Source organism: Brachyhypopomus gauderio, unplaced genomic scaffold (genome assembly GCF_052324685.1).
Source record: "Brachyhypopomus gauderio isolate BG-103 unplaced genomic scaffold, BGAUD_0.2 sc189, whole genome shotgun sequence".
NCBI classification, from domain to species: Eukaryota; Metazoa; Chordata; class Actinopteri; order Gymnotiformes; family Hypopomidae; genus Brachyhypopomus; species Brachyhypopomus gauderio.
In genome coordinates this window covers 214467-238249 of record NW_027507010.1, presented here as the reverse complement: position 1 = coordinate 238249, position 23783 = coordinate 214467, and the positions used below count along the sequence as shown (strand labels likewise).

Below are 23783 nucleotides of genomic sequence, written 5' to 3'. Positions count from 1 at the left end.
AAAACAGTTTATTTTTTTACACCAACAGGGTATGCAATAACAAAGTCGTTGAGAACAACATAAAACCTTAATTTTGGAGTGTTGGATGTGAATCCTCCATTCGTGTCCCTTTCTCTTACCTTCAAGCTCCTCCCTCTCTTACACCTGGTAGCTGAACTGTCATGATGTAATTGTCCTTCATTCATCAGCTTTGACCCAAGTATGATGCTAGTAGGAAGCAGTTGAAGCAGGCTTTGACCCAACTATGACCTATGACCTCTCAAAGACTGTGGGTTGATGCTGAGGCCTCAGGCCCATTTAATGCTTTACATGGTTCCTTACAGTACACAATAAGGTGATGGAGGGATTCTGCATCTCAGATGCAAAAACCTAACTGTATCAGTCCCCTGATAGAAGTTTGTCATGACACTTGTCAGAAGAAATCTGACAACATGGATGAAGAACAGGATGATGTTCTTGATGACGGTTTCAGTGAAAGTGAACAAGCTCACTCTGGTCAGGATCAAAAGGATATTTACACAGATTCAGCCTATTTGATATGAGTGCTTTAATTCACCTAAATGCAGTATGAACCTAAAATGGATTTATGAGGAAATGGTACAGTGAAATATGCAAAAACTTACTGTTATGATAGTTAAGGGTTCATACTCTCATGCAGCAGTGGAATTCTTTTGGCATTATGGGAGACTTCTGAGAAACTGATAACCAATTTCTGAGAAATGTATCTCCAAGCCCTAACAAAATTAAGACTTCAGTGTGGATTTTTGAAAAATGGTACAGCAGAATCTGTCTACATTTGCCCTGGGGGATAAACAAAGGCTACCAATTCTTGGGTGGTAGTAGAATTTTTTTGGCATTATGGGAAAATTCAGACAAATAGGAAACCACAGTCTCAGAATTAAACAAGCATTTAAGCAGAGATGCTAGGTGAGGGAGTGCAGTTATGACTGACACAGTCCCCAAACGACCGGGGCCCATTTGGTTTTTTCAAGCGGCCAAAATCCCTAGAACTGGAAACTGCTAATATTTAAGATGAGTTTTCTCCTAAGCACATCCCACATTAACCCCATACTTCTGTTTTCCATTCTAGAATTATCCATTACAAATTATTTTGTTCATAACTTTATTGTGTCATTTAAATCAGCAGGACTGGTTGTGTAAAGATCATGGACATGTAAAGGTATAGAATCTAGTAAATTATCAAGAAAATCTCATTTACAGTTTTTAATGGTCAGGTTGAATTTCAGTGTTCCTTTACATTTTGTGTGCACTGAGAAACCAAGTTATTGCTTAGGTAACATGCTATTATACTTTATTTGTTATATGAGCATATGGAAGCATTTCTTTTGTCTTGTCTTTAACACTTCCGCTCCTCACGCGCTCGTCTGCCTTCTCTAGAGCCTGGCGCACCAGACAGAGACGCTGCCGCATCTTCCCTGCAGTCATCGCCGTTGGGCTCAAAGGCGTCCGCAGTTGCCACGGGCCTCTCTAAAGCCACGTGCCCGTCGCCCCCCTGTGAGCAGAGGTCGTGGTTGGCCTCTGGGGGCGCCGTGGTGCCTTTTGTCACATGGGTGTCGTAGCAGTAGATGGGCTCCTCAGCCGAGGCCGTCTGGGTGCGAGGCGTGGTGTCGGTTGGCTTAGCTGGCGTCTCGGGGGCTGAATGGGGCCTGTGCGGAGGCGGGGACAGCGGGGACATGTTGAGTGAGAGGCTCGGACATCGCTTTTGTCCGTCCAGAGGAAGGCGAAGGAGGGAGCGTGGCATCAGAGCACGATGGCTTGGAGCTGAACAGAGAAGAAAAAGGCAGCAGTGTTACTCACTTCATCTACCTGCAGTGTTTCCTTTCTATTCGCTGAATGAGTGAATCTGAAAGATGACCAGAGCGGCTTGTGTACCTGTATGCGTTCTTTCTGAGCTGGGAGTCCAACCCGCTGGTGGGGCTCACCAGGGAAGATAAAGATGCTCCAATTTCTGTAGCCTGAACAACGCAAGCAACAAAAAGCTGTTAACGGCCATTTGATGGCTTCAGTTTACCGATTATATTACTTAATGGGTTCACAATTCCTCTGTCTAATTCCTCTTGTCTAATAGTATTATCTGAATACTGAAGCTGATGGAACTACACAGCTATAGCATTTCAGGAGTAGAACCAGGAAACCATGTGCTGTTTGCAAATATTCAAATGAAAGCATTTTTGGTCTTTAAATGTTAAAGTAATATAAAACATACATATGCAGAATTTAAAAAATACTGTGATAAAAAAGGTACCCCACCGAAAACACCATCGCTTAATCAGCTTTGACTGATCAATTTATACCTTATCACATGGTTTGAAGCCATTGACTTTATGGTGGCCATTTTGGGCACTGTGAACAAGTCCCGATCCGTTTTCTCGTGGGAGAATTCCGGGGAAGCAACTGGAACCGTTGGTCTTGGGCGTGAGGGAGCTTGAGCTGTGGAAGAGGGGACCATCCATCCCACCTTTCCCGTCGGATGCCTTGGCACCAGGGTAAGACTTCCCTGTGCCATTATCCAAGGCTCCGCCTTCCTGGTCGGACTCGTCGGATGACTCTTGGCCATACGGAACCAGGAAAGCTGCTCTATTGTGAGCGGCGGCGCCACCGTTCACCTGCACAGGCCAACTGAGGTCTGAGGTAGACTGTGGTGCGCTGGAGGAAGAGGACGAGGGCAGCGGGCGCAGGTGGGATGCGGCAGCCGAAGAACTGCAGGGGCTGGGCCGGCTCTTCGGGACGCTGCTGCTGTTGCTGCCGCCAGGCTTTGAGCCACCTTGGTCCTCCTTCATGGGAGAGTTATTCTGCAAAGTGAACAGCGGTCAGTTATGGGAAATCTGAATATAAGGAACAGAAAGTAAGAGTTTAACAGTGTAAACAAACAAAACACAGCCCTCTCAATTATACTAGTGAACAATAACAACCAGTTCCCAGTCAGATTTCCTGGCATGGTGCAGTGGTGTGGTGATACCTTTGCCATGTGAGGAGGAAGCTGTGGACCGATGACGGAGGTGGAGGTGAACTGAGGCCCGTTCACCTTGGCCGTGCTGACCGGGCGAGGGGAGCAATGACCGGGACCACGGGTCACAGAGTTACATAAGATCTGTTGACCTAAAAATGATGCATTGGGGGGGGGATAAAAGTGTATAAAATGCCTTTCATACCACTGCTCATTACTAGTTTGTAATGGATAATTGAAACTTGGAAAGAAAGTTGACCCTTATGCACCTGAGTGACGTTAAGTTGGTATTAGTCCTCAGTAGTACAGTTGTGGTCAAAAGTTTACATACACTTGTAAAAAACATAATGTTATGGCTGTCTTGAGTTTTCAATAAGTTCTACAACTCTTATTTTTCTGTGATAGAGTGATCGGAACACATACATGTTTGTCACAAAAAACAGTCATAAAATTTGGTTCTTTCATAAATTTATTATGGGTCTGCTGAAAATGTCACCAAATCTGCTGGGTCAAAAATATACATACAGCAACAAAATTTGTCAATTTTGGTGATGTAGCGAGTTGTGTCAATCAAATTAGCTTCATGTCATGGCCTCTTCACTTCTTGTAAGTGATTCTGATTGACTACAGCTGTTGACTTCTCATGAGCCCATTTAAATAGGGCTCATTTGACCCAGTGATTAGACTCAGCTACAAAAGCTACAATGGGAAAGTCAAAGGAACTCAGTGTGGATCTGAAAAAGCGAATTATTGACTTGAACAAGTCAGGGAAGTCACTTGGAGCCATTTCAAAGCAGCTACAGGTCCCAAGAGCAACTGTGCAGACAATTATACGCAAGTACAAAGTGCATGGAACAGTTGTGTCACTGCCACGATCAGGAAGAAAACGCAAGCTATCACATGCTGCCGAGAGGAGATTGGTCAGGATGGTCAAGAGTCAACCAAGAATCACCAAGAAGCAGGTCTGCAAGGATTTGGAAGCTGATGGAACACAGGTGTCAGTCTCCACAGTCAAGCGTGTTTTACATCGCCATGGACTGAGAGGCTGCCGTGCAAGAAAGAAGCCCTTGCTCCAGAAAAGGCACCTTAAGACTCGGCTGAAGTTTGCTGCTGATCACATGGACAAAGATAAAACCTTCTGGAGGAAAGTTCTCTGGTCAGACGAAACAAAAATTGAGCTGTTTGGCCACAACACCCAGCAATATGTTTGGAGGAGAAAAGGTGAGGCCTTTAATCCCAGGAACACCATGCCTACTGTCAAGCATGGTGGTGGTAGTATTATGCTCTGGGGATGTTTTGCTGCCAGTGGAACTGGTTCTTTGCAGAAAGTAAATGGGATAATGAAGAAGGAGGATTACCTCCAAATTCTGCAGGAAAACTTAAAACCATCAGCCCGAAGGTTGGGTCTTGGGCGCAGTTGGGTGTTCCAACAAGACAATGACCCAAAACACACATCAAAAGTGGTAAAGGAATGGCTAAACCAGGCTAGAATTAAGGTTTTAGAATGGCCTTCCCAAAGTCCTGACTTAAACCCCATTGAGAACATGTGGACAGTGCTAAAGAAACAGGTTCATGCAAGAAAACCATCACATTTAGCTGAACTGCACCAATTCTGTCAAGAAGAGTGGTCAAACATTCGACCTGAAGCTTGCCAGGAGCTTGTGGATGGCTACCAAAAGCGCCTAGTTGCCGTGAAAATGGCCAAGGGACATGTAACCAAATACTAATGTTGCTGTATGTATATTTTTGACCCAGCAGATTTGGTGACATTTTCAGCAGACCCATAATAAATTTATGAAAGAACCAAATTTTATGACTGTTTTTTGTGACAAACATGTATGTGTTCCGATCACTCTATCACAGAAAAATAAGAGTTGTAGAACTTATTGAAAACTCAAGACAGCCATAACATTATGTTTTTTACAAGTGTATGTAAACTTTTGACCACAACTGTAGGTGGCTTGGCGCTGGGTGAAGACCCGTCTGGGTCGCAGCTGAGGCGGCGCACACACTTCCGCTCCTCACACGCTCGTCTGCCTTCTCTAGAGCCTGGCGCACCAGACAGAGACGCCACCGCATCTTCCCTGCAGTCATCGCCGTTGGGCACAAAGGCGTCCGCGGTTGCCACGGGCCTCTCTAAAGCCACGTGCCCGTCGCCCCCCTGTGAGCAGAGGTCGTGGTTGGCCTCTGGGGGCGCCGTGGTGCCTTTCGTCACATGGGTGTCGTGGCAGTAGATGGGCTCCTCAGCCGAGGCCGTCTGGGTGCGAGGCGTGGTGTCGGTTGGCTTAGCTGGCGTCTCGGGGGCTGAATGGGGCCTGTGCGGAGGCGGGGACAGCAGGGGAGCGATATCCTGAGTAAGAGGCTCGGACATCGCTTTTGTCTGTCCAGAGGAAGGCGAAGGAGGGAGCGTGGCATCAGAGCACGATCTACTGAGTCTGGTAATAGTCCTCAGTAGTAGGTCGCTTGGCGCTGGGTGAAGACTCGTCTGGGTCGGAGCTGAGGCAGCGCTTACGTTTGTCTAAGCTGTGGCCAGAGCGACACTCCATTCGAGGCTCCTCCTCCAAGTTGTGCCTCCTCCTCTTCTTTTTCATCTTTTTGTGTCGGAAGGAGCTGCTGTCCCCATTCCTGTCTGATGGGTCCCTCTCAGAACTCCTGCAGATTGAAAATGATTTGCTTAAGGAAACTGTAGTACACTTTCTGGCTTATGGTTGCTAGATTTTCTACAACAGTAACAGTTCTGTTTGCTGACCCCTCCTGGTCACACACAGTATAGCAATGGCCGTTCTCATGCAACATAAATAGCTCCTTACCTCCGCTTGTCCTTCTTCTTCTTCTTGGATTTCTTATGTTTTTTGACAGGCCGCTCTTCACATGGATCCTCCCTGTCCGACAGGCTACGCTTTTGTGCCTGGGGCCGCGGGGCAGGGCTGGCGGGGCGTGGTGCTTTAGCCCGCTTGTGTCCCGAGTCTTTCTTCCCAACATAGTACTCAAATGAGCGAGGGAAGTCACCTTGACCATTCTCCACATCCCGGTCTCGTTCGTCCTTGCTGCTGTGATGGCGCCGGTGGTGGTAGTGGTCTCGGCGGTGGTGGGTGTGCCCGTCCCGGTGGCGATCTCCCTCTCGCTCTCCAGGGATCCTCTCTCGACTGGCCGAGCGATCCTTATCAGTATGGTGGTCTCTGTTGGGACGATGGCGATGGCGATGGCGGTGCCCGTAGCGCTCCCGACTCCGGTTTTCCCGCTCGCGATAATGTCCCTGCCTGGATCTGCCTCGCTCCTTCAGGGTGGAGGAAAGGTGTGGCTGCCCAGAGTCTTTATCACACTTCCGCTCCTCACGCGCTCGTCTGCCTTCACTAGAGCCTGGCGCACCAGACAGAGATGCTGCTCTATTGTGAGCGGCGGCGCCACCGTTCACCTGCACAGGCCGTCTGAGGTCAGAGGTCGGGGATGCGGCAGCCGAAGAACTGCAGGGGCTGGGCTGGCTCTTCGGGACGCTGCCGCTGTTGCTGCCGCCAGGCTTTGAGCCACCTTGGTCCTCCTTCACGGGAGAGTTATTCTGCAAAGTGAACAGCGGTCAGTTATGGGAAATCTGAATATCAGGAACAGAAAGTAAGAGTTTAACAGTGTAAACAAACAAAACACAGCCCTCTCAATTATACTAGTGAACAATAACAACCAGTTCCCAGTCAGATTTCCTGGCATGGTGCAGTGGTGCGGTGATACCTTTGCCATGTGAGGAGGAAGCTGTGGACCGATGAAGGAGGTGGAGGTGAACTGAGGCCCGTTCACCTTGGCCGTGCTGACCGGGCGAGGGGAGCAATGACCGGGACCACGGGTCACAGAGTTACAGTCAATAAAAGTGTATAAAATACCTTTCTAAATATTCCACTATTCAAAAATCTGGAGCTGGTTTAAACATTAGGTTGAACTTACCGGATGTAGAACAGTAAATACGCTTGTTGGTTCAGCACTGATTGTATGTCGCTTACAGTTACTGATGCGTCGTTCATCTTATACCACTGCCCATTACCAGACTGAAATAAAAACATTATTCCATCCATTAGCTAGAGCAGAAACTCAGTGCAAAAACGCAGAGAATGCTGAAACCGCGCAGCACATCAAACCTTCACATAGCAGTAGTAGTGTCCGGCGTGGCAGCTAATCCCGGAGTGGACCAGCACAGCGTACAGGCCGTAGAGCTGTGGCTCTCCGTGGGACTGCGACATGAACGGACGCATGTCCAGATACTCTGGATACCTCACGTCCTGCACAGGGGGACAGAGAACAGTTGTGCAACGGCATAGATCACGTGCAACGACTAAGGAAAGTGTACAACAGTGCGGCAGAATTAAGTACGGTGGTCAAACCTTTGCAATTTTGCTTCCGTTGAAGTCGAAGCGCTTTAAAACAATGGTGAGCACATTCGAGCTACGGTGGACGGTAAATCTTTTTCAGGCATGAACCATTTTCTTACATCTACAAACACAACCAAATTCACAATGAGGACAGAAAAGATAATAGGCAACACAGACCACAGTAAATTCACCACTAGTGGTCCCATGACAACAAATAGAGCTTGGTTTATCTCCAGAGATAAACTGGTGTGCCTCAGACTTATCCAAGATAGACTTGCCGTGTGTTAAGGGACAGAAGTAAAGGGCACCTTTATCCCAGTCATCATCGTTGGGCACAAAGGCGTCTGCGGTTGCCACGGGCCTCTCTCCGTTGGTCTTGGGCGTGAGGGAGCTTGAGCTGTGGAAGAGGGGACCATCCATCCCACCTTTCCCGTCGGATGCCTTGGCACCAGGGTAAGACTTCCCTGTGCCATTATCCAAGGCTCCGCCTTCCTGGTCGGACTCGTCGGATGACTCTTGGCCATACGGAACCAGGAAAGCTGCTCTATTGTGAGCGGTGGCGCCACCGTTCACCTGCACAGGCCAACTGAGGTCTGAGGTAGACTGTGGTGCGCTGGAGGAAGAGGACGAGGGCAGCGGGCGCAGGTGGGATGCGGCAGCCGAAGAACTGCAGGGGCTGGGCCGGCTCTTCGGGACGCTGCTGCTGTTGCTGCCGCCAGGCTTTGAGCCACCATGGTCCTCCTTCATGGGAGAGTTATTCTGCAAAGTGAACAGCGGTCAGTTATGGGAAATCTGAATATAAGGAACAGAAAGTAAGAGTTTAACAGTGTAAACTAACAAAACACAGCCCTCTCAATTATACTAGTGAACAATAACAACCAGTTCCCAGTCAGATTTCCTGGCATGGTGCAGTGGTGCGGTGATACCTTTGCCATGTGAGGAGGAAGCTGTGGACCGATGAAGGAGGTGGAGGTGAACTGAGGCCCGTTCACCTTGGCCGTGCTGACCGGGCGAGGGGAGCAATGACCGGGACCACGGGTCACAGAGTTACAGTCTCAGTTTAAGATCTGTTGACCTAAAAATGATGGATTGGGGGGGGGGAATAAAAGTGTATAAAATGCCTTTCTAAATATTCTAAATATAATGGTTTAAACATTAGATTGAAATGACTGGATGTAGAACAGTAAGTACGCCTGTTGGTTCAGCACTGATCGTATGTCACTTAGAGATACTGATGCATCGTTCATCTCATACCACTGCTCATTACTAGTTTGTAATGGATAATTGAAACTTGGAAAGAAAGTTGACCCTTATGCACCTGAGTGACGTTAAGTTGGTAATAGTCCTCAGTAGTAGGTCGCTTGGCGCTGGGTGAAGACCCGTCTGGGTCGCAGCTGAGGCGGCGCACACACTTCCGCTCCTCACGCGCTCGTCTGCCTTCTCTAGAGCCTGGCGCACCAGACAGAGACGCCACCGCATCTTCCCTGCAGTCATCCTCGTTGGGCACAAAGGCGTCCGCGGTTGCCACGGGCCTCTCTAAAGCCACGTGCCCGTCGCCCCCCTGTGAGCAGAGGTCGTGGTTGGCCTCTGGGGGCGCCGTGGTGCCTTTCGTCACATGGGTGTCGTGGCAGTAGATGGGCTCCTCAGCCGAGGCCATCTGGGTGCGAGGCGTGGTGTCGGTTGGCTTAGCTGGCGTCTCGGGGGCTGAATGGGGCCTGTGAGGAGGCGGGGACAGCGGGGGAGCGACATCCTGAGTGAGAGGGTCAGACATCGCTTTTGTCTGTCCAGAGGAAGGCGAAGGAGGGAGCGTGGCATCAGAGCACGATCTACTGAGTCTGGTAATAGTCCTCAGTAGTAGGTCGCTTGGCGCTGGGTGAAGACTCGTCTGGGTCGGAGCTGAGGCGGCGCTTACGTTTGTCTAAGCTGTGGCCAGAGCGACACTCCATACGAGGCTCCTCCTCCAAGTTGTGCCTCCTCCTCTTCTTTTTCATCTTTTTGTGTCGGAAGGAGCTGCTGTCCCCATTCCTGTCTGATGGGTCCCTCTCAGAACTCCTGCAGATTGAAAATGATTTGCTTAAGGAAACTGTAGTACACTTTCTGGCTTATGGTTGCTAGATTTTCTACAACAGTAACAGTTCTGTTTGCTGACCCCTCCTGGTCACACACAGTATAGCAATGGCCGTTCTCATGCAACATAAATAGCTCCTTACCTCCGCTTGTCCTTGTTCTTCTTCTTGGATTTCTTATGTTTTTTGACAGGCCGCTCTTCACATGGATCCTCCCTGTCCGACAGGCTACGCTTTTGTGCCTGGGGCCGCGGGGCAGGGCTGGCGGTGCGTGGTGCTTTAGCCCGCTTGTGTCCCGAGTCTTTCTTCCCAACATAGTACTCAAATGAGCGAGGGAAGTCACCTTGACCATTCTCCACATCCCGGTCTCGTTCGTCCTTGCTGCTGTGATGGCGCCGGTGGTGGTAGTGGTCTCGGCGGTGGTGGGTGTGCCCGTCCCGGTGGCGATCTCCCTCTCGCTCTCCAGGGATCCTCTCTCGACTGGCCGAGCGATCCTTATCAGTATGGTGGTCTCTGTTGGGACGATGGCGATGGCGATGGCGGTGCCCGTAGCGCTCCCGACTCCGGTTTTCCCGCTCGCGATAATGTCCCTGCCTGGATCTGCCTCGCTCCTTCAGTGTGGAGGAAAGGTGTGGCTGCTCAGAATCTTTATCACACTTCCGCTCCTCACGCGCTCGTCTGCCTTCACTAGAGCCTGGCGCACCAGACAGAGATGCTGCTCTATTGTGAGCGGTGGTGCCACCGTTCACCTGCACAGGCCGTCTGAGGTCTGAGGTCGGGGATGCGGCAGCCGAAGAACTGCAGGGGCTGGGCTGGCTCTTCGGGACGCTGCTGCTGTTGCTCCCGCCAGGCTTTGAGCCACCTTGGTCCTCCTTCATGGGAGAGTTATTCTGCAAAGTGAACAGCGGTCAGTTATGGGAAATCTGAATATCAGGAACAGAAAGTAAGAGTTTAACAGTGTAAACAAACAAAACACAGCCCTCTCAATTATACTAGTGAACAATAACAACCAGTTCCCAGTCAGATTTCCTGGCATGGTGCAGTGGTGCGGTGATACCTTTGCCATGTGAGGAGAAAGCTGTGGACTGATGACGGAGGTGGAGGTGAACTGAGGCCCGTTCACCTTGGCCGTGCTGACCGGGCGAGGGGAGCAATGACCGGGACCACGGGTCACAGAGTTACAGTCAATAAAAGTGTATAAAATGCCTTTCTAAATATTCCACTATTCAAAAATCTGGAGTTGGTTTAAACATTAAGTTGAACTTACCGGATGTAGAACAGTAAATATGCTTGTTTATTCAGCACTGATTGTATGTCGCTTACAGTTACTGATGCGTCGTTCATCTTATACCACTGCTCATTACCAGACTGAAATAAAAACATTATTCCATCCATTAGCTAGAGCAGAAACTCAGTGCAAAAACGCAGAGAATGCTGAAACCGCGCAGCACATCAAACCTTCACATAGCAGTAGTAGTGTCCGGCGTGGCAGCTAATCCCGGAGTGGACCAGCACAGCGTACAGGCCGTAGAGCTGTGGCTCTCCGTGGGACTGCGACATGAACGGACGCATGTCCAGATACTCTGGATACCTCACGTCCTGCACAGGGGGACAGAGAACAGTTGTGCAACGGCATAGATCACGTGAAACGACTAAGGAAAGTGTACAACAGTGCGGCAGAATTAAGTACGGTGGTCAAACCTTTGCAATTTTGCTTCCGTTGAAGTCGAAGCGCTTTAAAGCAATGGTGAGCACATTCGAGCTACGGTGGACTGTAAATCTTTTTGAGGCATGAACCATTTTCTTACATCTACAAACACAACCAAATTCACAATGAGGACAGAAAAGATAATAGGCAACACAGACCACAGTAAATTCACCACTAGTGGTCCCATGACAACAAATAGAGCTTGGTTTATCTCCAGAGATAAACCGGTGTGCCTCAGACTTATCCAAAATAGACTTGCCGTGTGTTAAGGGACAGAAGTAAAGAGCACCTTTATCCCTCTTATCCATTGGTTTCAAAGCCCTCTGTAGTACGTGGCCGAAGACGGCTTTTTGAGTTTTATGTGAAAATATTTTGAAAATGAGGCTGGCAGTTTGTATCCGCCTTCCTGAGTCTAAAGTTACTGGTCATGCTACTTTTGGAAAAAACACATGGTTACCCTGTTGGACAGCATGGTGGAGCAGATCTGAGCTGGGACACTTACTTGGTGCACTTGTAGGCATTGTCTCCATCAAGCTGCTCAGGCTTAACAAACTGCTCAAGAGCTTTGGTGATGGTTGGAGCAGTCTACAAAACACATGTAAACACGCTTAGGCACAGACACAGGGCTAAAGAAAATCTTGTCAAACTGATCCCATGATGCTTTACATCTCAGACACCAGTTTGGGACAAGCAATTATCAATTCACTGAGTAATCATTAATTCACTAAGACAGCAACTCTCATACAAGACTAAATTGTAAGCCAGACATGCCATGATTAGCAGACCTAATTAATAATCTAAACAAATGTCCACCTCACACATGTACACATGCACGCACACACTTTAACAAACTGATAGAATCAATTTCAAAGCCCAGATCATTTCTATGGACATCTTTATAAAAGATACAACAGAGTGACTGATGGCTACCTCAATGTCCAGTGCAATGTCCAAATACTGATCAAACGTATCAGATACTCCATTGCAGTTCAAACACTCCACTGTGAAATCAGAAAGAATATAATCAATTTAACTGATCAAAAACATCTCAAATAGCATTGCCAGTCATACACATTGAACACTTATGAAATAAATAATTTATAGTAACATTTTACAGTAAATACCATTTTACCATTTGATGTTCACAAATTGAAATGAAGTATGACTGACAAACTCACATCTTGACCTCAGGTAACCTCCAAATATCTGATGGATCAGAGTGGTTGCCTGTGTTTCCCTGTCCAGTCTGATTAAATAAAAACATCAGACAAGGCAGAAAATGTAATTTATTCAGATAGAAACTAAAACAAGAAATTAAAAAGAGAATATAAACAAACATGCAATTGTAAGAGTACAACCTTTAAGTGTATCTAAACGCCTTTCTGAATAACGCTTTCTAAAAGCACAAAGCAGAACAGAAATGAGGTCTGACGTGAAAATTGCCAGAAACTAGAACGACGCAGCGATTCCCTGATGGATTCATCTCCACACGTAACTGGTAAAGTCAAACGCTTCGTTCTGAATGTAGGCTGCTGGCTGGCCAGTAGTGGAGAGATGTTGAGAAGCAGCAGCTGGCACCGCATCAAAGCAACTTGGGAGAGAGCGCACAGCCCACATACAGAGCGCTGGTGGACTAACGTGTTAGCCACACATAAACAAGCTGTCGACTGTGGTATGGAAGAGAGGGGTGAGAGTAAACCACCCTGTATGCCTGTGCAGTTTCTGCACAAATGCAGAACTACTTCTATTTTCTTAGACCAACCTGGCCTCATTTAGATACAGGACAATCTTAATAACTGGTGGATACATCAGCAATTTTCTTCACACCGGTATCAAGCACCAGTCTCCGCTCTTTTTTCAGTCAGTGAAATAGAAAGCACAAAAAACGCCAAAAAAGGACCCTTGGATCCACGTATTTACTCTCCAAATAATATTAATAATAATAATAATAATAATAATAATAATAATAATAATACACCTGACTAACAGCCACAGCTGCACCTGCTAGAAGTGACATTTTTAAATATCTGTCTGCAAGAAGAGTCAAGTAACAATTCTGCGACCCACAGATATCCAACAAACATGCTAAGAAATAGATGAATGCTAAAATTTCAATAATTTAGCAACTTGAGCAATAATATAGGGTGTGGTCCAAGTAAACATACATGCTCCAAAACAGGCAGGACTCTTGCATAGTGTCCACTGTGTACCGCAAGAACTCATGAGCGTCTTCTTGACTCCCAAAACAGAAATGACTTGCAATACCTTTGAAAAAGAAAAGGAGATGGACCACAATTAGAAATGTTCATATTTAACGGTGCTCAAAGGAATATGATGTTGCTTTTGTCCATCACCATTTGCATACTCACATTTTAGTTCATTCAGCACACTGATGGGTTTAATGACTTTTCCTGAATTGGCAAACACCTGGGTGATGTGATTCTCCATGATGCACATCATGCAAAATCCAGGTTCATGACCTTCGGGGGAAAAAGAGGACTCAGAATTAAGGCATAATAAATATACAGATGGTATCACTAAATACCAGTAGATAATCTTGAAAGTTAATAAGCAGTTAATAAGCAGGTAATTAACACAGCCATGTTTCCAACCAAATGTTTTCTATGTATATCAATTAGAAAACCTTTACGGAAGCAAATAACATTGACAAACTCACAATAATGTTAAATAGTTTGTACAAAGGACAACTGCACCCCTTGGTTGATAAAGACTTCATTCAACAGATGGGAAAACATACAATAAACCCAAAACATCATAGCAAATGTTCATCAGATCTGCGTTTTGTCTTACAGCATTACATAGAAACTCTGAACACATTGTGAAATTAAGGACTGTGTGTAGATCATCCTGAGATGATCGAGATACTGAATGAACTGTTGCAGCCAATGGGAAGAAGCACACTCTGCTCCCAACAAAGACACCTGCTGGTTCATGCAAAACAGAGGCCTGCTGACACCTCTGTTAACACCTTTTATTGAACAGCCCTAAATATCGTCTCATACCAGTGGACACTCCATTCTTTACCCAACATTGGTCTAGACAACCAAGCTTAATTTCTGCTCCTCTCTTGTGATATTAGAAATGTTAGACAATTTACTCTTGTTCAACTTGCAGTCAGCTCATATAAGGCTGATTACATAATGATGCAAGAACTAAAACAGGCTACGTTGGATATGTTAAATACTTTAGAACCAAGATGTGTGGCAGGAGGAGAAGGATGGGGAGTGACTCACATGTTGTGGAATGCTCTCTGGACAGCATGTAGTTGGCGAGAGGAGCAGTGTAGGAGAGACACTGAAGGGCAGAGTTTAAAAAACACGTGTTGCCCAGGTTCTGTAGACCTGCTCCAATACGATGGACCTGGTTCCAATTTAAACAGAGGTGTTCTGCTGGGAACAGGACCATCTGGGGTAGAGGGATGCCATCGCCACTGGCAAGCACCACTACATGGACAAACAGAGGCATTCGTTACGGCTTTCGTACAGCAACACGGTTGCTTCAGAAATGCTTGCAGGACACAGAACCGGTGCATCCCTGGAACATGGAGTAAACGGTAAAGTACTCACCAGTCTCCTTGGGCTTATCTTCTCCATGGTCACTATTCATTCCTGCCAGATAGAATCAGATCGTTGAAGTTAGATGCACTTTTCAAGAACTCACCTGTGGTAATTGCTCAGAATGACACAAACAGAACATACATGCTGGCTGGGGGGGGGGGGTCACATTGTTACAACTATTACTTGAGGTCTACTGCCTCAAGCTTGTACGATAACCTGTTTTGTTACTCAAAATCAAACAGTAAAATGCCCTCAAATTGGATACTCCAACCATTTTTTGGTACAGTTCACTGTTGAGAAATTAGTTACAGGTACATGCAGACATGGACGTAATTTTGTAATAAAAAGTGGGGGGGGTATTTAAATATTTGGTTTTAACCGTAAAAACTGGGGGGGTCCAAAACTGGCTTTTGAAAAAGTGGGGGTGACATGACCCCCCCTCCCCCCCCAAATTACGTCCGTGCATGCAGATACACAGGGTTGCCAACTCTCACGCATTGAGCGTGAGACACACGCATTAGACCGTCTTCACACGCTCTCACGCCACACATACGATTTCTCAAGCCGGAAAAAAAATCTAGTTTATTTACCTCTGATTCACATCTATGATTCAATGAGTTACTAGTTCGCTCTGGTGCCAACCACTGGCGATCGATCGCGATATAATACTTAATTTGTGTCCATTTTACACCCCGGCCGGTGACAACTTACGTTCGCAACCCCCCCACCCACCCACTGCGTGAGAAATCGGAAGTGTGGCGTGAGAGCGAGTGAAGACGGTCAAATGCGTGTGTCATTTGGCAACCCTGTTTTAAATGCAAAACACCAACCCAGGGCACAGAGGAAGCATGAGTCTATAAGATCATCAGGTCTATAAGAAAAAAAATAGAGATAAAAGCTATCACAAATAATTAAATACAATTGATTTAAATAGAACAAAAATTCAATAATGAAATGTTAGAAATAAATTTATAGAGGAAAACACATTATTAAATTTTAAATTAAATGTAGACATTTAAATAAAACGTTTGACATAAAAGATATAAAGTGCATCAAATCAAAGCTACAGAATAGCTGTGCTTTTCACTTGAGAGCTAAAACAGCTGAATAAATCTGTAAGGCATGGGAGCACATTTTTTCTGTTTCTGAAAGTGACTATAATCTGTGCAGATCTCATGACTTCAAGAAGTTTATTCCTCTTATATTCCTTTATTCTTATTGTAAGTGATTATGAACAAGTGATTATAAGAAGGGCTATGGTGCCATGTGATGTCATTAGAATGTGGGGAGAATGCATAAGAATTTGTGATGTCATGTCATGAAACCCGTTTCTTTTTAAAAATGTTTATTTGTATTTGCATTTTCCATGGCAACATGGAGAATGTTAACATGGTGGGATTTATGAAAATTGTGCTGAGTCAAAGAAATAACCCATGCTCCATTAATTATAATAATCAAAATGTCCTGTACACATGAAATAAAGAGCTTGAAAGTCACCAGTAGAATACATATATATATATATATATATATATATATAGGTTATTTTTCTAAACCTTAGAAAACTACATACATGTGTATATTACATTTTTAATATAAATAAGCCTATGGAAATCAATACTCATAAGCAATGTTGACTAAATGTACTGTCTTATATAGAAGTATACAGGGTTGCCAACTTTTGAAGATCGCTTGGAGTGAGATTTGAACCTGGAGGAGGTGGCGAGTGTAAATTGGTGGCGAACGTAAGTTGTCGACGGGGGGTGAACATAAAATGGACACAAATTAAGTGTTATATCGCGATCTATCGATAAAATGGACACAAATTAAGTATTATATCGATCGCCGGTGGTTGGCGCCAGAGCGAACTAGTAACTAATTGAATCATAGATGTAGATCAGAGATAAATAAACCGGATTTTTTTTTTCGCCGTGAGATATCGCAAGTGTGGCGTGAGAGCGTGTGAAGACGGTCAAATGTGTGTGTCTCACGCTCAATGCGTGAGAGTTGGCAACCCTGAGTATAAAGTTATGTACAGTATATGAACATTTTTTTCTCACCATGAGTGGTAAAATCTGGCGTGTCCATGACGTGGTTCTGTTCCTGCCCAGGCAGGTCAGTTATCAGAGGGTAAAAACTCATTCTCAAAGTGAAGATTAGAAAATCGCATTAGATTGTAAATCGCAGAGCAAAATCTCATACGACCGGTTTTGAGCTTTTCAGCATCGAAACTGAAATCCAAACATTCCACCTTCCCAATCAAACATTCAAAACCAAACATTCTAAGTGGCTTAGCACGCGCGATGTCACGACTTCCAAATGTTTTAACCAAAACACCAAATCAGCCAGGCTGCTACAATAACCTGATGAATATGGAGCTAAAAATATGGAGCATAAATATTTGAATCTGAATTTTGTATATTTGTATTATATTTACATTACATTTAATACACTTGAAATATTTAATGGCGTAATTCATACATTTGAATTTTAACAATGCTTTTTTATGTTTTGAACTTGCGAGATGGTGAAATTTGCTGTTGGAAAAAAATAAATTTCAATATTACAACTTGCATTTTTCACATGAAAAAAAATTAGATCCTTAAATTCAAATCGCTATGATTCAAAACTCAGAAATACAGATTCAGACCCGCGATGAAACATCCGGGCTTCTCAGGAAAAGTAAACCTTAGAGCAATCCAACGCATTAAACCAATCACAGCGGTGCCTCACTCTCGGTCGCGTCTGTGGGTGAAGATCAGTCGCGTTTGTGGCGGAGACAACTAATGGAGCACAACGAGGTAAGTGCATCCAAAGTTATTCAGATTCAACGCGGCAAGTTTGATGTGTTGCGTTACGTAACGGTGGTTGCGTTATAACGCGGGGGAACTTTAGCTAGTTAGCTAGCTTGTTAGTAGAGGTTAACTAAGAGCTTTGGTTGGTATGAGCTGCTCTCATATAAAGAGTTTGAAGTGTACTGATTAACATTATCGTTTAAGTATGTGTTTCCCTGACGTAGTAACATTCATTTGTCAGAATGGTTGTAGGATAGAAAATAGTTAATTTTAGGGCATAAAACAATCAGGGTCTTGCTGGTTCTAGTTATCAGAACTAGCTACAGGCTGTAAAACGGGCAATACGTTTAAACTTCGCGTTTGGACCGTTCAAAAGTATCGTAGTAAATGGTTTGCTATTGGCAGTTAATGTTTTAAATGCATATAAAAAACAAAGGCATAGCAGAGTGTTTCAGAAGTTGTTCATGCCGCCATTTTATACATGTTTATTCATTCTTGTTAAACCCTTTATTTTCTTTCCACGATTGGCAGCATGGCGGGAATGCGTAGGATGCAAGAAAGGGTACAAATATTAGTTGTGTTTTCTTTGTGCTTGTAGGGAAATGCAAATGTTATCAGGTCCACAAGGAACCTGTTGTCCTTGTTGACCTCGCAGTCAGGAAGTGCAGCTGGCCCTAGTCAAGATAATGTCAGGTCTCTTATATATTTTAATGTAGTGAGCTAAATATTTTGTACTATGTGCTACAATACAAATAATATGTTGTGGTCAAATTTGTGAATAATGGAAATAATGAAGATAATGAAATGAAATTTTCAAGGAAGGAATAAAATACAATTGGCCTACAGGATATGGAACCACATCAACATTACTTTGATCAATACAGGTCAAATGTCAAGGTCAAAGATTAAGGGAGGAATTACTGGTTATCCTTTCTGTGGAGCGTCTAAGCTACATGTACTCGACCTGCAGGATGCGCGTTTTTGTACTGAACAAATTCACTCATTGCCGGTTCTCGGATGGTTATGAAATTTCACATGGTAGCAGTTAAGAGTTTATAAAATCTTCCTAACCATGAATTAATTCTGCCTTCGAACAGGAAGTTACTTTATTTAGCGCTTACAAATCACCTTAATCTTCAAAACTCCAGAACTTTTGATCTACTGAACGGTATATAACAGAACAAACACGAACATGTTCAACAAGATTTGATATGTTCGAAATTACGTAAATCACATAAAATTAGCCACTAATTCATTCATTTTAAGTGCGAGTCCAGCGAGACCACGAAAAAGTGGTCTGAAATTGCTGTTTAACAGATTTCTTCTTGAATGGGATACCAACCATAGACAGTTATTTCTGTTTCACTTATTATTGGCATCTAGACTAAATAATGCTCAACTGAATCTGAACTCTGTAGAGAAAACATATTTACCTTCCTTAAAGTGCTTTCAGTGCACCTTCCTGATCATGTTTCAACAGTTATACAGAAATAACTTCTGGTTCATTTGCAGCAAGTATAGCCATTATCAGTAAATATTCATATCAGTAATTTTTTCATCACCACCTAAATAACTAGCCCATAGTTAGTTCATTGATCTGATCTAAGAAGTACCATGCTCAGTTATTTATCAATTGAATCTTCAAAATCATGTCTAGCTTGCAAGATTTAGGCTGCAGGTGTTGGGCTAGACGTTTCTGTACCTTTTCAAGTCAAAAATTGTAAAGCATTGTAAAGCTTTTTGTATGAAAGAACAGTAGGAAATGTCTAGTCAATACAGCAAAAATATAGTCTGTAGTATTAATAATTTTAACCCCAAGAATTTGAGCCAAGATCTTTATTGTGGATGATAATAGAATGACCCTAATTCAGTTTCTGATATTGGAGGACTAAGTCCAGCACACCACCTTCAACTTGTTAATTGTTAATTCATTTACACAACTTGTTAATTTCTGTGTTTTTATCTTTTAAATTGTGTTTACCATATTAGGAGATGTTGCTGTTGGTGAAGGAGTGACAAGATACTTCTTTTCAGCAATTATTCAAAGGCTTAAAGCTGGCTTCAGTATTAATCTAGGTATGATGATCATTGTTACATATGTTTATTACTTTTTCTTGGAATTAGAAATGTTGACATTTGTGTCCATCTTTCAATTACAGGAAATACCGAAAGGACATGCCTATTTGAAGGTGAACCTGATCATCTGGTCCCTTCATCATCCCAGTTCCTCATTGAGGGTGACATGTTTCTAGTAGCTGGACGGATGCTGGGACATTCTTACATGGGGGGCCTCGGCTGCCTGGACTCAGCAGAGCAATTGTCCATGATTCACCTGAGACAGCCACAGTGCAAATAGAAGATTGTCCTGACCATGATATACGAGAAATCATCAAATTGGTATGTACATCATGTGTTTAATTTTTTTTTCTTTCTATTTTTATTGAAAAAGTTGTTGCAGCCATTTATGTCCAGGTTGATGGAGATGATGAACTCAGTGAAGATGAATGCCAGGCTGTCCTTGAATCTTTCTTGGGATCTACCTGGCCCAACCAATACAAACAGAAGGTGGCTCTTTGAACGCCTTTTGTCACATGCGGTAACATGCCCTATCTACACATTCCATTTCACTGCAAATTTTAATACATTACATGAAATTAAGCAGTATTGTATTGTGACTTTTGCCAAATCTGCAGGTAATTGGTAGACGATTGCGTCAGTTGAAACAAATTTGGAAAGGACTAAAGGAAACCAAGGTGTGGTCACTGTTGATTGAAAGGAAAGATGTGCAGGTTTTTCCAAAGGAAAGTGAATATTCACTTATGCCACAGGTATGTTTATGTACATATTTTTTAAAGAAAACAATTTTCGATAACACATTTATGTGGTGTACATGACCTAGACATATACAAACGGCAGGAGTCTTGAGTGCTTTTGTTTTTAAGATATTGCTCCCATACATACGCTGGCCCACTGAAAGCAGTGCAGATGATGATGATGACGACTGACCACTGGAAAACAAGTGTCGCATCTCGGGATATTTTCAGCAGTTCATTGAGACTGGTATGAGTTTCTTTCAATTATTATTGTGCTGTTAGCTTGTGCTGTTAGTGTTGTAAGTGTAGCTTTAGCACCTCCTATTAGTGATTTTGTAAATAGTCAGTAACATCACAGGAAGTAGAAAGTTCATGGATGTTTTACATGTGTTTGATGACTGACAGATAATCCACATGCATCTGCCTTCATCCTTCGTCTTTCGTGGTATCGTCTGTATGTATATTGTTTATTTACTTATATTTAGTTCTATCATGATATATTGCAATATCAGATAAATTTATTCTGTAGCTGTCATATATTATTGAAGCCAAATGTTTATAGTGCACTAATACAGTGTCAATGTATGCTATGTTACACTGTAGGGACCGTGTATTATTACAATAGTATATGTTGTAATTGTATTTTGTTGTAGTTTTTATTCAGTTTCACACTGATGATGATCATTGTTACACATGTTTATTACTTTTTCTTGGAATTAGAAATGTTGACATTCGTGTCCATCTTTCAATTACAGGAAATACCGAAAGGACATGCCTATTTGAAGGTGAACCTGATCATCTGGTCCCTTCATCATCCCAGTTCCTCATTGAGGGTGACATGTTTCTAGTAGCTGGACGGATGCTGGGACATTCTTACATGGGGGGCCTCGGCTGCCTGGACTCAGCAGAGCAATTGTCCATGATTCACCTGAGACAGCCACAGTGCAAATAGAAGATTGTCCTGACCATGATATACGAGAAATCATCAAATTGGTATGTACATCATGTGTTTAATTTTTTTTTCTTTCTATTTTTATTGAAAAAGTTGTTGCAGCCATTTATGTCCAGGTTGATGGAGATGATGAACTCAGTGAAGATGAATGCCAGGCTGTCCTTGAATCTTTCTTGGGATCTACCTGGCCCAACCAATACAAACAGAAGGTGGCTCTTTGAACGCCTTTTGTCACATGCGGTAACATGCCCTATCTACACATTCCATTTCACTGCAAATTTTAATACATTACATGAAATTAAGCAGTATTGTATTGTGACTTTTGCCAAATCTGCAGGTAATTGGTAGACGATTGCGTCAGTTGAAACAAATTTGGAAAGGACTAAAGGAAACCAAGGTGTGGTCACTGTTGATTGAAAGGAAAGATGTGCAGGTTTTTCCAAAGGAAAGTGAATATTCACTTATGCCACAGGTATGTTTATGTACATATTTTTTAAAGAAAACAATTTTCGATAACACATTTATGTGGTGTACATGACCTAGACATATACAAACAGCAGGAGTCTTGAGTGCTTTTGTTTTTAAGATATTGCTCCCATACATACGCTGGCCCACTGAAAGCAGTGCAGATGATGATGATGACGACTGACCACTGGAAAACAAGTGTCGCATCTCGGGATATTTTCAGCAGTTCATTGAGACTGGTATGAGTTTCTTTCAATTATTATTGTGCTGTTAGCTTGTGCTGTTAGTGTTGTAAGTGTAGCTTTAGCACCTCCTATTAGTGATTTTGTAAATAGTCAGTAACATCACAGGAAGTAGAAAGTTCATGGATGTTTTACATGTGTTTGATGACTGACAGATAATCCACATGCATCTGCCTTCATCCTTCGTCTTTCGTGGTATCGTCTGTATGTATATTGTTTATTTACTTATATTTAGTTCTATCATGATATATTGCAATATCAGATAAATTTATTCTGTAGCTGTCATATATTATTGAAGCCAAATGTTTATAGTGCACTAATACAGTGTCAATGTATGCTATGTTACACTGTAGGGACCGTGTATTATTACAATAGTATATGTTGTAATTGTATTTTGTTGTAGTTTTTATTCAGTTTCACACTGATGATGATCATTGTTACACATGTTTATTACTTTTTCTTGGAATTAGAAATGTTGACATTCGTGTCCATCTTTCAATTACAGGAAATACCGAAAGGACATGCCTATTTGAAGGTGAACCTGATCATCTGGTCCCTTCATCATCCCAGTTCCTCATTGAGGGTGACATGTTTCTAGTAGCTGGACGGATGCTGGGACATTCTTACATGGGGGGCCTCGGCTGCCTGGACTCAGCAGAGCAATTGTCCATGATTCACCTGAGACAGCCACAGTGCAAATAGAAGATTGTCCTGACCATGATATACGAGAAATCATCAAATTGGTATGTACATCATGTGTTTAATTTTTTTTTCTTTCTATTTTTATTGAAAAAGTTGTTGCAGCCATTTATGTCCAGGTTGATGGAGATGATGAACTCAGTGAAGATGAATGCCAGGCTGTCCTTGAATCTTTCTTGGGATCTACCTGGCCCAACCAATACAAACAGAAGGTGGCTCTTTGAACGCCTTTTGTCACATGCGGTAACATGCCCTATCTACACATTCCATTTCACTGCAAATTTTAATACATTACATGAAATTAAGCAGTATTGTATTGTGACTTTTGCCAAATCTGCAGGTAATTGGTAGACGATTGCGTCAGTTGAAACAAATTTGGAAAGGACTAAAGGAAACCAAGGTGTGGTCACTGTTGATTGAAAGGAAAGATGTGCAGGTTTTTCCAAAGGAAAGTGAATATTCACTTATGCCACAGGTATGTTTATGTACATATTTTTTAAAGAAAACAATTTTCGATAACACATTTATGTGGTGTACATGACCTAGACATATACAAACAGCAGGAGTCTTGAGTGCTTTTGTTTTTAAGATATTGCTCCCATACATACGCTGGCCCACTGAAAGCAGTGCAGATGATGATGATGACGACTGACCACTGGAAAACAAGTGTCGCATCTCGGGATATTTTCAGCAGTTCATTGAGACTGGTATGAGTTTCTTTCAATTATTATTGTGCTGTTAGCTTGTGCTGTTAGTGTTGTAAGTGTAGCTTTAGCACCTCCTATTAGTGATTTTGTAAATAGTCAGTAACATCACAGGAAGTAGAAAGTTCATGGATGTTTTACATGTGTTTGATGACTGACAGATAATCCACATGCATCTGCCTTCATCCTTCGTCTTTCGTGGTATCGTCTGTATGTATATTGTTTATTTACTTATATTTAGTTCTATCATGATATATTGCAATATCAGATAAATTTATTCTGTAGCTGTCATATATTATTGAAGCCAAATGTTTATAGTGCACTAATACAGTGTCAATGTATGCTATGTTACACTGTAGGGACCGTGTATTATTACAATAGTATATGTTGTAATTGTATTTTGTTGTAGTTTTTATTCAGTTTCACACTGATGATGATCAT

General features: G+C 43.3%; 5 protein-coding genes and 1 long non-coding RNA gene across 7 annotated transcripts; 1 reads left to right on the top strand and 5 right to left on the bottom strand.

Annotated features, from left to right (window-relative positions):
* Positions 1 to 1568: 1568 nt before the first annotated feature.
* On the bottom strand, positions 1569 to 3099 carry LOC143502071 (uncharacterized). Its single transcript, XM_076995256.1, has 4 exons — positions 2981 to 3099; positions 2316 to 2813; positions 1894 to 1976; positions 1569 to 1782 (listed from the first exon to the last, which is right to left on the bottom strand). Exons 1-4 carry the CDS (start codon positions 2987 to 2989, stop codon positions 1638 to 1640), a joined length of 735 nt encoding a protein of 244 aa, XP_076851371.1. The 5' UTR covers positions 2990 to 3099; the 3' UTR covers positions 1569 to 1637.
* LOC143502073 (uncharacterized) lies at positions 3010 to 9396 on the bottom strand. Of its 2 annotated transcripts, none has more exons than XM_076995258.1 (2): positions 8642 to 9396; positions 3010 to 3120 (listed from the first exon to the last, which is right to left on the bottom strand). In XM_076995258.1, exons 1-2 carry the CDS (start codon positions 9092 to 9094, stop codon positions 3094 to 3096), a joined length of 480 nt encoding a protein of 159 aa, XP_076851373.1. In that variant the 5' UTR covers positions 9095 to 9396; the 3' UTR covers positions 3010 to 3093. The 2 variants fall into 2 exon arrangements, with proteins under 2 accessions (XP_076851373.1, XP_076851374.1); XM_076995259.1 differs by lacking the exon at positions 3010 to 3120 and adding an exon at positions 8279 to 8398.
* Positions 5395 to 7194, bottom strand: LOC143502084 (uncharacterized). Its single transcript, XM_076995268.1, has 3 exons — positions 7093 to 7194; positions 5779 to 6524; positions 5395 to 5620 (listed from the first exon to the last, which is right to left on the bottom strand). Exons 1-3 carry the CDS (start codon positions 7192 to 7194, stop codon positions 5395 to 5397), a joined length of 1074 nt encoding a protein of 357 aa, XP_076851383.1.
* LOC143502093 (uncharacterized) lies at positions 9150 to 10949 on the bottom strand. The gene is made up of 5 exons (XM_076995277.1): positions 10848 to 10949; positions 10657 to 10757; positions 10447 to 10522; positions 9534 to 10279; positions 9150 to 9375 (listed from the first exon to the last, which is right to left on the bottom strand). The coding sequence occupies exons 1-5, from the start codon at positions 10947 to 10949 to the stop codon at positions 9150 to 9152; spliced, it is 1251 nt and encodes a 416-aa protein (XP_076851392.1).
* Positions 10950 to 11069: 120 nt separating this feature from the next.
* On the bottom strand, positions 11070 to 16938 carry LOC143502070 (ubiquitin carboxyl-terminal hydrolase 42-like). The gene is made up of 9 exons (XM_076995255.1): positions 16733 to 16938; positions 14685 to 14726; positions 14352 to 14561; positions 13467 to 13577; positions 13263 to 13362; positions 12276 to 12343; positions 12028 to 12098; positions 11600 to 11682; positions 11070 to 11199 (listed from the first exon to the last, which is right to left on the bottom strand). Exons 1-9 carry the CDS (start codon positions 16812 to 16814, stop codon positions 11085 to 11087), a joined length of 882 nt encoding a protein of 293 aa, XP_076851370.1. The 5' UTR covers positions 16815 to 16938; the 3' UTR covers positions 11070 to 11084.
* Positions 16939 to 17213: 275 nt separating this feature from the next.
* Positions 17214 to 19844, top strand: LOC143502077 (uncharacterized). The gene is made up of 3 exons (XR_013127082.1): positions 17214 to 17473; positions 19457 to 19543; positions 19627 to 19844. It is a non-coding gene; the product is annotated as an uncharacterized LOC143502077 (long non-coding RNA).
* Positions 19845 to 23783: the final 3939 nt, after the last annotated feature.